The 17440-nt window shown below is 31.3% G+C and overlaps 1 protein-coding gene across 3 annotated transcripts in view; it reads right to left on the reverse strand.

Moving 5' to 3' along the window:
• Positions 1-17440, reverse strand: part of LOC106464492 (synaptogenesis protein syg-2-like) — a 61912-nt gene that overhangs the window by 2397 nt on the left and 42075 nt on the right. For 2 of the 3 annotated variants that reach the window (XM_022392690.1, XM_022392678.1), the window contains 2 exons: positions 16207-16298; positions 12330-12472 (listed from right to left, as the gene is read on the reverse strand). In XM_022392690.1, the coding sequence (XP_022248398.1) occupies positions 12330-12472; positions 16207-16298 (235 nt within the window). The remainder of the gene's footprint in view (positions 1-12329; positions 12473-16206; positions 16299-17440) is intronic. The other variant, XM_022392686.1, reaches the window with a different exon arrangement.

Here is a 17440-nt window from a genome sequence, read left to right on the forward strand (position 1 = left end):
GTTAAATTAGGGACGACTAGCGCAGATAGCCCTCGTGTAACTTTGCGCGAAATTCAAAAACAAGCAAACAAACTTGTAATGATAATACGTGCATTATTCAATATAGTTTCCATTGATGTATTAAACATCTACATGTGTAACTTGTATAATGAGACAGGTTCTATGGACACCTTGAACGATTTATCAGAACATCAAACAATTTTATCAGACAGCTATAGAAAGATGTTTAATTCAGCATTTCACCTCTCACAACAAAACCTTACTAAACCATATATAATGATCAAATATAACATCAAATTATTATAAATAGCGACTTTAGCCTTATATCAGTTCATATTAAACATTCAGTACTTGGTTGGTTCTCCTTGTACTCTAAGAATCTCTGCAAGGCGACGAAGAATGTTGTCGATGAGGTTATTGATGTAATCCATTATGATTTCATCCCAACTTGTCACTAGAAGGCACTTAAACTCAGATACTGTAGTTGCCTTAGGGTTGTGGTTAGAAAATTTTCTGGCTCAGTTTTGCCCAACAGTTCTTAATGGGATTACAATTTGGAGACTTTGCTGGCCATGGCGATCTTGTAACGTCCTCCTGGTTGAGTTAATCATGTACAATACGCGCACTGTTGGCAGTGGCATTGTCATCCTGGAACATAAAGTTATTGCCATACCTTGCCCTAGCAATTCAGTCCTGTAGGAGGCGCCATAGACGTTTCCCTGGACGATATGAAGAGCAGATTGTCCACCATGTACATGTACTTATTACCTCCTGTGTGCTCTCTATGGGAAAAACAGTATTCTCTCATCTTTTCTACAAACGACGAACACGAATACTACCATTAGCTTTAACAAGCTGGAAACAGGACTCACCTCAAAAGATGACATGTCGCCAGTGTCTTAATTATAAGCTAGCATGCTATCTTACCGAAGTAACACAATGACGACGGTGAATTCTGGTTAATGTCGGTTTACAGATAACCCCTCTTTGAAAATAACCTTGTTTTGTCAGTCCCCTATCTACTGTTCTTCTGGATACTCTGGAATGAATGAATGCGTTCGTGCCATTCCTGTCGTAAGGTGTTTTTTCGACCTTGACATGTTAACCTGATCAAATCACGGTCATCTCGGGCAGTAGTTTTTCGGTGTCTAACAACGTTTCCTGTAGTCCGGTGACGTTTCAGGATTCTGGATACAGTGCACTGGGTGTACCCAACGGTTCTGGCAATGTTAGTTTGCTTCATAGCATTTCTGGGCATTCGAACAAGTTGACCCCGTGTAACTTCTGGCACGTAACTAGGCAAAACTCCAGGTCAAGTACAGATAAATTGTGTGAACAAAGAGTTGATCTGTTTAGAAAAAGTTTATATCAAAATCACACCCTTTTATACAAAACAGCTTTGTATTTGTGTGTTTTGACGAAACAAATGCGTAAAACAACTTATACAGACCAGGATAACAACTCATATAAGTTTGTCCAGTCATATGCTACCTTCTCTGTTACTACTCGAGATTTACTTAATAATTACTCCATACGTGTAGAAATAACATCAATATAGAATAATGTGCAAACATTTTATACAATGTGGAAAGTGGAAGATGGGGGAATTAGTTTCACAGACAAAACAATCAAATATCACCTTGTTAAATATGCAGCTTTTTGGAGACAATTGTATCAAAATTATTTCCTAGGCATCAAAAGTTTACAGTGTCAAATCTACTCGTTGACCATTTGATGTCGCTTTGAGCTAGATGTGCACTGTAGATGGCGGCTTTAGAGTGCTTAAACAAATTGGCGAGCAAATTAGTTCACTGTAAGTTGGTTCTCTAACTAGAATTATGTCTCTTAGATTGCACCAAGTTTCATTGTAATATTTGAAAGATGAAAGAGCCTCGCCTAAAAATAAGATGAGTATTAAAGACACTGACTGACTTAATATTCTTTGATGTTTTCCAGATTAGACAATCAACAAATTAAATGTGAATGTGGGAACCCTATTTTTAAATCCGAAGATATCTAACTTTGCTCCCTTAGACTTCTTCTGGTGTAGTTTTATTAAATGCAGTTTCTGCATGTGTCAGAATATATATATATATATAATACTTTCTTTTTCGCCAATTGTCAGAATAAAAAGGCTTTTACTTATACTTCTTAATAGTATATATATGTACTATGTTGTTGTTGGGCTTAGGATTCTTCTACAATAGGTGTTTGTGACTTATTGACGATAAATTCAACGATAAATAAACAGCACGCACTTCACTTGTTTTCAAAATAATATATATATATATTCGGAACAAGTTAACGTATGTAAAATAAGTTCTTCAACACCATAGATATTATGGAGATATTATAAACCCTATTTATATATAGTTCTCTTCTTCTTGTCAATAGTCCACTTAGGCCTATTCAATTACTTTAGAATTTCAGTTGACAAGCCGAACTATATTCTCTATTACTATCGCACTAGTATTATGTGTATGATTCACTTACAATTGTGGCGCGGGTTACCGTAATCTTCTGAAGATCCTATGTTCCTTTTGTCAAAATGCACTCAGGCTGATTCAATTATCTTAGAATTTCGCTTTGACGGAATAAAATAATTTTCTTATCTCTGTTTCTTCTGTTAGACTTACTCTAACATACGTATTAAACGTTAGGCCTATGTCAATTGTTAGGCCTATCACTTCTACGGTAGTTAACGTCTCCTTTTCTAACTTTACTTTCTTCTGCTATTATTTGTCTACTGCTTCCCGCCCGTCTCACGCTATTTATATCTTTATCACCTAATCGTCTGTCCCCTTCTATATTTTCGGCGTCAATGTATTGCACGTGACGTTCAATAGTCTCAACATCAATTAATTATTAACAAAACCTCCTATAATCATCTGCTTTTAACTCATGTTATAACAAAACTAAACGATAATAAAATATTTACTCACAAAAGCAAACCAGTTAATAACATTTAAACTAAACAGTCTTTTGTATCATGACAATGTATAAGTTTCACTTTTTTTCCCATGTTTGCTCTAAGTTGTTGTTTTGTCAGTAGTGTTTGTTTGTTTTGAATTTGAATTTCGCACATAGCTACACGAGGGCATCTGCGCTAGCCGTCCCTAATTTAGCAGTGTAAAACAAGAGGGAAGGCAGCTAGCCCTCACCACCCACCGCCAACTCTTGGGCTATTATTTTACCAATAAATAGTGGGGTTGACCGTCACATTATAACGCCCCAACGGCTGAAAGGGCGAGCATGTTTGGTGGGACGAGGATTCGAACCCACGACCCTCAGATTGCGAGTCGAGCTTCCTAACCACCTGGCCATGCCGGGCCTTTGTCAGTAGTGCCCAAACAGATAACTCTGATTCATTATTGTGACCAAACAGATAACTGATTTATTATTGTGACCAAACAGATAACTCTGATTTATCATTAATATTATATTCAAAACAAACTATGTGGATATACGAAGTTATCTAGTTATTAAAGAAATATATTTGTAAATCTTAAAATGCCCCCTCCCCAATGGTACAGCAGTACGTCTGTGGACTTAAAATGCTAGAAACCGGGTTTCAATACCCGTAGTGGGCACAGCACAGATAGCCCATTGTGTAGCTTTGTATGTAACTGCTAAAAAACAAACAAACAAAGTTTTTACCATATTAAGAAGGAAGATAGTTCTCATTATTGAAATATTAGATTTGATTCTAAGAAAATGGAAATATAATGTGTACGCAACTGAAACTTACTTTTCAGGATCAGGGTTTTTTTTTGTTCAGCGCAAAGCAACACAATTGGCTATCTGTGGTTTGACTATCGTAGGTATCGATAACCCGATTCCGCCCCGGATTTTGCTGGTAGGGCCATCAAGTGTGCAGCTATATAGCTGCCGGGTTTGTATGTATATAGCTTATATAAAGTAGAAAGATTCTCTGGTGTATTGATCAATGAAAAAAATTAAAATCACGTGATCACTAGCCTACAATGTGGTAGGGCTTTAGCCCTACCGCTTCTGCCGGTCTTGCGATTATTAGCGTTATAAGCCCTCGGACTCACCGCTGAGCTACCACAGGGTAAAAAAATACATAGGAAGATGAAATATGAAAGAGTTTCCTTAAGATTTTTTGTATTTATTATTTTTAACATCGTGCTATATTAAACACACATTCTGAATTGTGAATAATATTTTGTGTAAGGTTTTAGCTGAAACATAATATTATTTCAAGACATCAGTAGAATATATCTAGGATGTGATTATATACCCATTTGTTAGGTATAAATAAATGAAACATTTATGAAACAATTCATTATGCAATTTAAACAAACGTCTAGATATATCATTTGCTAGTTGATACATTTTCAAGTTCAGATACTAAGCAAAACTGTTGTATTATTGTAATATATTTTTCATAGACAGTAAAACAGATATATTTTGAAATGAACACTAAGTCAAAGCTGCATGCTAACGTTTGTTAATCTTTACAGGATTATTCATTTGTCCATCATTGTAAATATTGGACAATAATAACATGTTACGCATGACTACAGAAAGAAAATAAAACTTTAATAAAGATAAAATGCCTTGACCACAACAATAGCTAAAGTGATGAAATAAAATGTGAAAAAAAAACACAGCAACATATGTTTTATAGAAGGGGACGTATTGTGAATGGTTGTTTTTTCTTTTCAAACTAAACATCTTCAGTCAACAGTAGCTGTTGAATCAACCATAAAGATAAGTACTAACACTACCATGTTGGTGTTTCAATAAAAAGTATGTCACGTCTGTTTTTTTTTGTGTGTGATGACTTACTTAGAAACAGTTTCTTTTCGAGTAAGTACAAATCATCCACACGTGGAGAAATTTCAACACAAATCACTTTCTTCACGTGATTTAGAGATTTTCACATTCCTCTTATTTCGTCCTATTTCAGCGCAAATGTTCTTGTATAGACATTTGAAACAGGCTTATGTTAGCACGACTTCTCCTAGTCGTTATTAGATATCCTGGTCAGTGCCTCATATCTGTAGCATATTTCAGTATTCGATTACTTGTTTCCGTTTCGCTTTCTGGTTTATCCAGCTGTTTGTTGATACACACTTTAGGAATGCTTACCGTTCGTCTTATTACATACATATTGCACAAATGTACATAAGCAACAAAAATGATCATTTCTTGATACTCTATAAATAATAATGGAAGAAACATATTTATATTTGTGTTACTCTCTCTTAATTCAGTGTCAGCCAAGAAATGTGAGAGTAACAGCATAATTGCACACATAGTTTTACACAAAGATTTACAGCTTACATCATTACTCTTGTTTTATTTAGGGCTAAAGTGTGCCCAAATGGCCCAAAATGTGTGTTTCGTATTGTTTTCTAATATAAAAGATATAATTAAGCATTATGAGTTGATACAATCGGTGTTTGCGAGAAATATAAATACTCAGCTTCATACCCCCCCCCACCTATATATATATATATATATACACTATTCCCAAATTATCTACAAAAAATATACTGAACGTTTTACTTTGTACGGTACTTAGAAGAAAAAACTATTAAATCATGTTACGTAATTACAAAAAAGTTTTAAAATGACTACATGAAGTCAATCAACTCTATCTTTAAAGATAAGAGTTCTTAACGTTTTGTCATTACATTGCTCTATTAAGCTATCGTTGCGCGAAGCTGAGGTTGACAACAACACAAAATCACAAACTTAATCTTCTGCGCGGCAAGCCACAGAGAATGTTTATATAATGTTTTATTTCATTTTTTAATGCGGTTTAAGGCCTGATTCGCAAATTACTTTATTAGGTGAAACTGGTTTTAGTGCTTTCACTTAATGTGACATAAGTTTACAAGCAGCTGTGATGTTTTTAATAGGCTTGGAACACTAACTCTGAAAAGATTTCTTATTTTATTTTAAGTTAAGCGAACCATTTAGCAAAATGCATATCTTCTTACTTAAAACCCAGAGGCTTAGGAGTAAGAAAATAGAGACTTATCTTATTCGTCCAACATAACTTTGAATGTTACAATAGGTTACTAGTGTATTATAAATATGTTTCAATCTCGAATTAATTAAAAATTAATCTAAGCTCTTGTCATGATTAAAAATATTATGTTCTTATCAAATATAATACATCACGATGAAGGAAAAAGTATGTTTTAGTTTAGTAATTAGAAGTTTTTAACTAACTCTAAAGAACCCCTTAAATCTTCAATTAAACTGTACTGCTTCTGTCACGTTAAATAAAAACATCTCTGGGTTATCAAGTTATTAAACTCAACCTCACAAAATCAAGGCAAACACCAATATAAGGAGCTAAAAAAAATCACACTTGGATGAGTTTAAACGATTTAATTACATGCCGTAGTATAGTGTATATGTTTACTAAAATTGCAGGTTAGATACGGACAGATGAAATTATTTAATACATGCAAGCAATTTTTTAGGTTCTTATGAAACATAATAAGCGTTAGAAGAAATTAATTAAGATAGAACAGATTAATTATTCTTGTGTTCTGTAAAGTTGTGAAACATTATAGTTGAAACAAAATATAAGTTTTAATTTTGAAGAGAGATCTTAAAAACTGTCTTTCAGCTAGTTTTTTTTTATATCATAAGCTAAGAATTTTCTTTTTTAAACCGTCTGTGTTAAAGATGCATGTGGCCTGAGTCAGATATTAAACTGTTACCGTTGGTTATCCACTGAAATATTATCATACTCTTAGTTGATATTTCTACAAGAATGCCCAAGCATTTGCCAATGGTCCTGGAGTATAACCTCCTTTACGCCACATACAATTCCAGTCAGGCAGAGTGGTAATCTGTGATATTGTCGATTGACGTTGGAGTTAGAGATTAAATCATTTTCTCAGGCCTCCTCTGTGAATTGTATCATGCTTTTGGTTGATTTCTGCTAGAAATATCAAAGAGTTTCTTGTTCTTTTGAGACATTATTAGGATCGTCATTATTCGTTGCCGCAGCCAACAATTCGCATCTCTTTCCAATATCTTTCTTGTCGATTCTTATGCATAAAGAGAAATCTAACATATTCAGTTCTTAAACCTTAGTAAAAGTTCAACGTTTATGTATTTAATCAGCTCACATAAAATATCTACTGAAATGTTAAAGATCAGAGAAATTATTAGCAATTTTTATATCTCTTATATTGCGTTTATCAGTCGAATTACCCTTGATATTTACTCTTGTAACATAAGTTTTTATTGAAGTGTAGAATAAAAACAATGGATCTTTTATCACATTTCATATTTTAGACAAAATACATTATGAGATCCAATTCACACATTGTTAAGTCAGATGATCAAACTTTATCGGGTGGTTTTCGATAAAACTTCTTAAACAAGTTTTTATATCACGTGATGTCAGATGTTTAAGAGTGTATAATGGTTTCTTTTAACTTGTGAACACACTTTCACACCACATGATCATACCTGTTCATTTAGTGTCTATTTAGTGAGTTCAACGCATGGGTTTGTATGTCGCGAATGTTTTTATAGTTAGGTTGTATCCATAAGACACGTGATGTATTTCTTCTTTGTTGTTTATCATAGAATTAAATACGCACGTTTCTACTGATCCTGTAGGATTCTTTCAATAATCGACCAATGAAATGAACAAAAAACACGAGACATTTAGAGTCCTTCTGGTAGAATATCTTATTTAACGGATATTTATGATTGCTTTAGCATAATATAACTTGAGTGAAAATTCACAACGATTTTAAAGAAAGAAACTAACACAATCAGTCACTTTCCGGTTACTGTTATACTGTTGATAGTCATTTGAATAGCCCAGATAATTGCATTCAGAAGTTTCTATTCAATTTCATTTTTTGCATTACTTAACAATAGCCGCATTTTTCAAAAGTTGTTTCTTATTATAAACATTTACCCAATTCGTGCAATCTTCTCTCAAAATTTAATGAGCGCTGAATAATTGTGGATACAGACTTACACTTCTATTTATTTTTTTACATTATGAATGTAATGGAAAGAGAGTTGTAAAAAGAGCAAAAAAAGAAACGATAATAACAGACTACATTTTCTTTTATTATGCTCCTGTTCCAAATGGAACAATACCTTGGCCTCTTGAAACAGGAACAAAAGGAAAAAAACAAGGAAGAAAGAGCACTAAAATACACAACCTATTATTTTCAAATCAAAGAAAATCGAATTCATATATTGCGTAGCTGTTTTATTTTTTGTCAGATGTTTAAGAGTGTATTATGCTTTCTTTCAACTTGTAAAGGTATTATGTATATATTCAAATAATAATTATTTGGGCTGAAATATGAACTTCAGCTTAATTTGCTTGAGAGTGTTTGTGGAATATGCCATTTTCATTTTTGAAGATATAAGTCATACATCGTTAAAGCCTTCCTTTTTGAAGCTAAATTTAGTATTGATATACGAAAGTTTGATTTGAACAATACCGTTTCACTCAGTTTAAAAGTATCATGAAAGCATTGCAGTGATCTTCATTATCATAAAATTTATTCATATTATTTAATATTCAATTCTCTTGAATTTATTCCAATAATTTTGTTAAGTGTTTACCATAATTTTACAGTTATCATAAAATGAACATGTATTAGTCATTTATTTGAGTAGACAATTGAACCCAAAAGTCTGTTTTTAAAGTATAATTGTTGACATACTTGTGTTATAGAACGAAGGCTTTGTAAGAAAATCACAAATTTTTAATTTATAAAGCTTAAACCTGACAATATTTTTTATGACAATACGTTGATTAGAGGAATGACATATTACTGAATTCTACGTTGATTTAAGGAAGAACACATGACTGATATTATGTTAATTTAAGAAAGTACACACGTCGAATACTACGTTGATTTAAGGAAGAACACATCTCGGATACTAGTTTCATTTAAGAAAGAACACATCTCGGATACTACGTTGATTTAAGGAAGTACACACGTCGAATACTACGTTGATTTAAGGAAGAACACATCTCGGATACTAGTTTCATTTAAGAAGAACACATCTCGGATACTAGTTTCATTTAAGAAAGAACACATCTCGGATACTACTTTGATTTAAGGAAGTACACATCTCTGATACTACTTAGACTACAGGAATAGTATATCTTCAAAAACATTTTAGATTCAGAATTTTGTAGGCTGTTCTACCCTAATTGACCTATTGGTTGTAGCATGACTAACGAGGTATTTAAAATTTCCGTGCGTGAGGATGACATCATTAATAATTTGAGTATATAGTCTTAAAAATCCCATGATTTCCTTAGGTCAAATATTTCATAAAACACGCCTATGTTTTATGCTACAAAGAATCAGAGCGCTTACTGAGAAGATCTGTCTAAGTATCAGGCCTTTTCTATGTAAGAGTTGCGAAGTTATTATATAATACATGCTCCTATGTTGTACGAGTTTTTTGGTCCATAACACATTTTTGTATGGAAGAAGAAGTTTCTTGTTTAACCTCCGATTTTGTTAAGGTTGGATGGGCAGTTTACTGAAAAACAACAAAAACAGAGACAGTATTTTAACAGTAAACCTCCCATGCTTTTGTAGATTATACATGTATATACAGCCTTTTACTATTTAAGATGGCGTCAAGTGAGATAATGTTTTACTTCGTTATTTCAAGATTTGCTATTAGAACTGTGTTGTCGAACTCCCCCTTCCTCGTCAAAACATATAGCATTTGTAAATTGAAATACAGATACAACTTTATATAATAGTCTCACATTTGTATTTCGTGGCATAAACTATAATATACAGATCACGGAAATACAATTTTAATTTACTGATATTTCCTAAATAGTATTATACAATACTAGATCTTACAGTCTCCTAACTTGGACGAATAAGATAATATATCCGTGGCAATTATTATGGCATGTAGCACTTTATGCTGGTGAAGCGTGATCTATTGATCGATAGTTTGTGAGAAAATATATCAGAATAAGACTAATAACAACATTTTACAAATAGTTTTACTATACCCATATTACAGCAGGAAGAGTATAAGAGTGTGGTCTAGATGCCGTTATATTTCTTACCCGAAGTAATATAGTATAGGGCTAATAAAGAAAGATTTTGAAAAATTAAATATATATTATCACTCTTATTATCGTAGCAGGTTGATATAATGATAATTACTTAGAATAATTTTAGTTTAGGCTTCTAGAAATATGGCAGTTTATTTCTTCCTCGCCAATGTTTTATAGATGCTTCGATTTTTTTTTATAGTTACGAAATGGATAAGATTTCATTGATGTCTAAGTTTTCTTGGCTTTTACATTTCTAGAGTATTTCTTTCATATTGCTTGATAAAAGCTTTAGACTCGGAACGAACTAGCTAGAGAAAATCAGGATTCCTTTCAAAAGATGCGAGAGAAAATGTTTCTTTCAATAAGGTGGTATATTTGATTTAAAAAAAAATCTTCAAAAAACAATTCAAAAGTACTTCGAGCTTTCCTCGTCTAAACAGAGAGGATAATCAAGAAAATGTGACTCATGTCTTGGAAGAGATTTTCAGACTAATGATGAAAGCCATCTGAGAGAGTATATATATATTCGGCGCGTTTATCATGGTAACGAGATATACACACAATCAACATTAGTCTTTTACAGTATGATTATCATCAGTATATGATGTATTTTTTATGTTTGTTTAAGAAACACGTATCGGTTAAGCATTAATTCTTATCCGTCTGGAAGCTTGGATAAGAATTAATGCTTAAATTAATGGCTGAAAGTCTGCTTGCGTCATGAACTAAGAAAATGTTAATATAACTAGCTAAAGAAAGTTATAGATCTGAATGTTCAGTGTAACCAAGAGCTTCTAATTTTTATAAATCTATTTGAGTAGAAAGGATTGTGATTTTGTTTGTCTCCCCTTAACATTAAGTTCCACATAAATCAAGTATTAGCGTAGGATAAGACTTGATCTATGAAATCGAGAGTGTGATTAATCATAACAACACTCCACGAAACGTCATAAGAAAAACCATAAAACTGTCGAAAACCAATTCTTTCTTGAAAGTGTGTGCTAAAGCGATCGGTAATAATATTAGGATGCATCTCGAGGCACGAAAGGAACCAGTGCAATAGATATACCAACGTTTTGTGTTACTCAAATTCCATAGAGCAGAAACAAATCAATATATATCTTTCTTTCTATCAGTTTATTTATCCATCCATCCATCTATATATATATCATGCATATATGCATTGTAAATTAGACAAAGAGAGCATATAAGGGAAATAAAAAAGTAAAGCTTATCAAGAAATGTCAGAAATCGGTGGCCTTATATAATTTATATAAACGAATCTTAGTAACTTTATACAGAGAGTCTAACCATTATGCCCACATTCTAAAAACTTTTGGGAATTCAAAATGTTTTCCAACGGTTATCTTTCTTTGAAAACTGGTAAGTGCAAGGGCTTTTAACTATATAATGAACGTTTCTTGATCTTCGCAAACAAACTACAAATGTAGTGTTTTAATACCTGTTAATTATTTTCCAATCTTAGTCTGATAAAATTATTAAAATTCTACTGTGTACAGTGTCTTCAATGTTGGAAATAAAGTAGTTCTGTGAATTTATATACGTATTACTCTCGGAAAACTCAATCTATCTAGAGTTAGTGACGTTTCACTATAAGAAAAATGTAAGAATACTTCTCAAACAACTATATAGTTTATAGAATTTATAATAAAGCCAAGCTTGTATTTCTGCGTGAAATATCTTGCATCATTTCATAAGTGTTGCACTAATATACTTGTAAAATTAAAATAAACTTCTTCCAGTGCAAGATCCATAATGGTAAATATATGTGGTTCATTAATTCATTAAATTTAAAAATTAATTATTATTAAAGGGTAAATATAATATAATGAGGTGCTCTTTGTAATGAATTTTAATAAATTAACAATAAGTTCAATCGCTTCTAACAAAATACAAAAATACACATGAGACGTTTGTTAGTATCCTCGCTGTCATTCAGCATTAACGAATTCAACAAAACTGTACCTCGATTCTACGTTTGCAATCAACCTTATGAATAACATGCCATTATCTAATATTTTATTAAACCTATGTCATACAAAACTTACTTTATAACATTTTTGTCTCCAAATATTAATCATTGTTCTGTGATATCTAATGGGCAAAAGTTTAAGACTGGCTTCAAATAAATGGGATATTTACCTTCGGAGGTTTTCTATATTAAAAATAATAATAATAATGTATTAATGGCTAATAAAATTGTTGTCAGAAACAAGATTAAAAATGTAAGCATACTTACTGTATTAGAACACTTATACCTCTCTTTAGATTCTGAATTTTCACCAGGTATCTTGTACATGTTTGATTTGGATGTCGAATGGGGTACAATAAACACGCATTCTTCACTGGATCTGTCTTCACAATCAAAGGCGATTTCGTTTACTAAGGATCATAATAAATAGAGAAGTTTATTTTCAAACTATTCTATATAAGTCGTGTTCGAAATTCCGAGATGAGCAAAGTAAGATTTAGCTGCATCTTGAGCAAATATTAATTTTTTTAAAACCCTTTAATATTTTAGTGAAGAGTTAGCTGTAATGAGTCCTCCTAACATTATCGATAAATATTATTTGTTTTTGATCTCAGTGTTAATGGTTTGATATTGGGTAGATATTTAAATTGGCAATATTTGTTAAGAGTGCAGACTTAAATTTGCTTAGAAACTCCCTCGATGCTTGATCTATCTTTCATCTTTTTTAATTAATAAAATTAAGAAACATTAGTATTTCCACTACTGTGTTTTCAATATGAATATTTGCTGAACGTAACGAACCATTTTAATCTTTAAAACGTTTGCGGAATAAAAAACAGAAAAATAATTTATTTATTATTTTACAAATTTAATAAAACGTAACCTAAAGCAAAGAAATTGATATCTACTTTAAAATGAATATTGAATGACAAAGAGGACTGTTTGTAATAATTGATTCTTGTTCTCCTTTTTGACATTTAAATAAAGCAATAGCTACAATGTTAAAGGCATATGAAAGACAAAACGGTTTTTAGAAGGGCATTGCTTTTACCAGCTTTTTTTGCTGGTTAGAATAAATACTACATCACTAAATACAAAATGCAAACTTGTGTCTTTTTCAAACATTTTTTAGAAAAGTCTCCAAATCTATCTTTTTTTAAAAGATTCTATTTAGAATTAGAGTTGAGAGGTTAAATCAGCAACTTCACCAGTTAAGAAAAAAATATATTTATGTATTCGTTTATGTATAATGAATGCCAGTAAAATGAAGACTTTTATTACATACAAGATTATAAAAATTGTTTATTTAAAAAGGGGAAATAGGGATCGTAAAAAAATATAGAAACAAAATACCTAGCTTAAAGTGAAAATGCAGTCGCAAAAAAGTTAAATAACAAGCTTAAGTTTGAGAAACAGGATAAAGAAAAAATTTGGGAATTTAAAATCTGCAAATAGAGATCGTAAATAAGGTAAGCATACAAGGCTGGAGATACTGTATACATTAATTACTCAAGCTACAAATCTCTATTTTGATTCCACGAAATGTAATTTTAGCTAACAGCATGGAGTGAAAATAGGGATTTGTAGCTTGAGTAAATAATGTCTACAGTATTTCCAACCTTGTGTGCTTACCTTGTTTACTATCCCTATTTGCAGGCTTTTTAATTTCCAGTTTTTTATTTACCTTGTGTCTCAAACCTTAAGCTTGTTTGTTTACTTTTTTGCGACTGCATCATGGTGACAAAACCTTGTCGAAACGTTGTAAATTTGCTGTTATGTTAAACTTATATTAAAGTTTTTCTTCATTACCCATTCAAGCCGTCTCCAAGCATTACTATGAATGTGTGTTATAAAATTTAATATTATGTTTACTTTTTTTTTCACTCCTTCACTTCATATATAATATTGGGATTAGCTCCCTAAATATACCGATTGTATAGTGTACAAAGCATTGAGTATCTACATGTTACATTCATCTAATGTTCATCTATTATTGGCTGGTAATTCCTGTGCACTCTGTACTTAAACTTTTTAAATGAACACTAGATATTTGTAAGAAAACTAACCTCAAGGGGTAATGATAACATCGTTTACATTAGAATTATGACTTTTTTAGCTTATGAAAAATATTGAAATAACACAAAAGTACCCTACGCAATGCATAATGATCCGTTTAGTAATATTGCCCAAGCTAGATTCTAATACTCTCGCCCGTTTTTGCTGTAGGCTGGCCGAACAATAGTAAAATGAAAAAAAGAAGAACAAATGGACGATATATAATTCGTATCTGAATAGCCAGTTGTGTTATTACAAATGTAAGTGGGATTTTATTTCGTAATAAAACATATTCTTGAAAAAATGAAAAGATTGAATTTGGTTAATTTCTATAAAACACACTGTATAAGATCGAATAGAAAAAACTTTTCCAGAGGTGCTCGATTCTTAAGTTTGTGATGTTTTCGAATTTTTGATCCATCACGCCTTCCTTATATCAACTGAATTAGTTTTTAAACTTTAAATTTAGAACCTCATTTTCTTACTTATTTAAAACTATGTTTTATAATCTCGACATCTTATCATGCTTAAGGATACTTTATTATTGGTTTAGTTGTTGTTACGCCCAATTGGTTATCTGTGCTGTGCCCATCATGGGTATCGAAACCCGAATTTTAGTGTCGTAAGCCTGCAGAATTGCTTCTGAGTTACTGAGAGGCCACTTTATTGAGAGATTAAAACATGTTTGAATATATTTTTTGAGTTTATATTGTGAACTTAATTGAAGCATCCTCGAAAATGTACTTTTGTACAGATTTTTAGCTTGTCTTTATAAAGGTTCATTTCTCTATGTTTAAAAACGGAATGCCTTTTCTGTTTGATGTTTATTGATGGTATTGCGTTATGTAAATAAATAAATATACTACATTTTTCTTTATGACAAAATCATTTAAATCTTATTAATTATATTGTTTATAAATATTTTGAAATATATTTTAGCTTGGAGTTTCAGTTATGAAAACTATTTTGTATTGTGGCGTTACACGTTGAAAGATGGCGATAGAATGGAATTAATGTGCCTAATATTTCTCATAAAAATGGAACTATATTGCAGATATGTTTTTACATTCGTCTTAATAAGTGATATATTATGAAATTCAGATACAGTTTGATTTTTATCACCGAACCGTGGGCTATTATTATTCAGTGTGTGGAGTTAGGACTAGTTCAAATATCCTACACTGATTTATGTAGTACTATGGTCGATTACAGTTAACAGAGAACGTGCACCTAACTGACAATTCAAAGCAATCTATTCATCATATGTTCAGCTCTCTGGTGTCTTGATTCACAACAGTTACTATTTTTAGTAAGTTGTTGTACCACATTGGCTTCATTAATATATGCTATTTTGAAATGTAATTAGCTTACTTTTCAACAGACGTTCTTAATACAAAACGTTGTGTTATTTAATATAGCAGTAACTACGTCTTCTAAGTTTGTGGTAAATGATTTATTAATTAAAGTGCAACTCGGTAGAGGTGTATTTAGTAGCAAGTAAAAAATATGGTTAACAGCTATAATGATGAATAGCTATTAAAATATTTAGAACACTCTTTAATAAAAATAATTTGTTTCTAACTTACAGAAACTATATTTGCGACTAAAACTAGATAATAAGGACTGAATCTAAAAGTATATATTTTCAAATAAGAAAGAAACACGATAAATTGCATGTCAATTAAAAATAGCAAGAAAAATGATGGAAAACCTAAAAGCAAGTAATTAAATTTCGATGAATAATGAAAGTTCTTGAAATTACCTATGTATATTTTTTCTTTAATCAAAGTAATTTGCGTTAAATGCAATAAAATTATATTAGCTTTACCAAGAAATTATATGAAATTCAGACTTTTAAAAAATGGTATATGAGTGTGAGGTATGAAGAAATAGTTTGGAATGAAGATATTGAAATTAACCAGTTTCACTTTATTTGTAGTAAAAAACACTAAAAGATAAGTAAACTGTTCAAAATTATTAAGGTTATTTTCTGAATTAAACAATATGTGTAGAGTTTCAATGAAGTACGAAATAAAGTAAAATATATAAAACCAAGCAATTCTGTTTATTATTGTTTCAAACATAATACCTGGTATAATATCTGGACATCTTTCCTCTTCTAAGGGTGACATTGTTTTAATTCCTTCTGTTATGTTTTTCAAAGCAAGTCCCTCCGTACAGCTTTTTGTTAAAATCACAAAACCATTGGAATTAAACATCGTATAGGTGAAATAAACATTTCTATAAGCTCACAGATCTCTTGACGCAATTTCTAATTGCTACTACATTCAATGTGTAAATTATTAGGATTATCAAATGAAAGTACAAGTTATTGAATTATAAAATTGTTGGCTACTATTATTGTCAGCCAAGTAAATAAAAATCGTTATGCGAATTCTGCCAGTTTGCGGGTCTATTTCTTTATGGCTCCCCATGTTAATTCATATTCCTTCATTTTTCAACGGCATTAAGTACAATGATATACACGTCTTGGGAATTCTAAATCCCCGGCCTAAACAAATCTTTACGATCTAAATGTATGAATATTTTGGGTTGCAAATGGCTATTATATACCCTTCCCAAAGAAATATATTTTTTCACCTATATTTTTAATAAGAATATATATATTAGCATCGTTACCCGGCGTTGCTCGGGTTTTCGAAACATCAACAAACTACTCTCTCTGTTTCCTCATTCCATATTTGGATATGTAAAAACATATTTTAAAAAATTATGAAAAATATCAACCTTAAGTTTGATTTTTGAAAATAAACTACGAACCTGTTTTGAATCAAAGCCTTCTTATGAACAATGTTTTTTGTTTTTCCTTCACAGAAAAGGATAAACAGGCCCTTATGGAGAATGTTTAAATTATCTTATACACGTACGAGTACCATTCTGGCAAACAGGATAAACCTAGCTCTATTTCTCCGTCATCCCTCCTCAAATATTAAAATTTCAAACATAAATATGTATGTAATATTATGTTGAATTTGCTTTAAGGTAAATCTAATATTTTTTATGAATGTGATACCGTATTCATATTATGACATTCATGTAAGAAATATACTAGAATCAAAATGCAATATTGTACTTTACAATGTATCAAAATAAAAAAAAACAATCCACTTCCAAGTATTGAACCACCGGAGAAAAAAAAAGTAGAATAAAATACATTTGCTGACTTGACTTTAATCTCATTTTACACAACAAGTATTATAATGTAAGCCTTACTCTTTTCTACTGTAGTCCTACTTTTAATTTGGTTAGAACGAGGATAATTTTACTACTTTTATTAAGGTCTAAGGCCGTACCTGTTTTGG

The sequence above is a fragment of the Limulus polyphemus genome, unplaced genomic scaffold, assembly GCF_000517525.1.
Source record: "Limulus polyphemus unplaced genomic scaffold, Limulus_polyphemus-2.1.2 Scaffold60, whole genome shotgun sequence".
NCBI classification, from domain to species: Eukaryota; Metazoa; Arthropoda; class Merostomata; order Xiphosura; family Limulidae; genus Limulus; species Limulus polyphemus.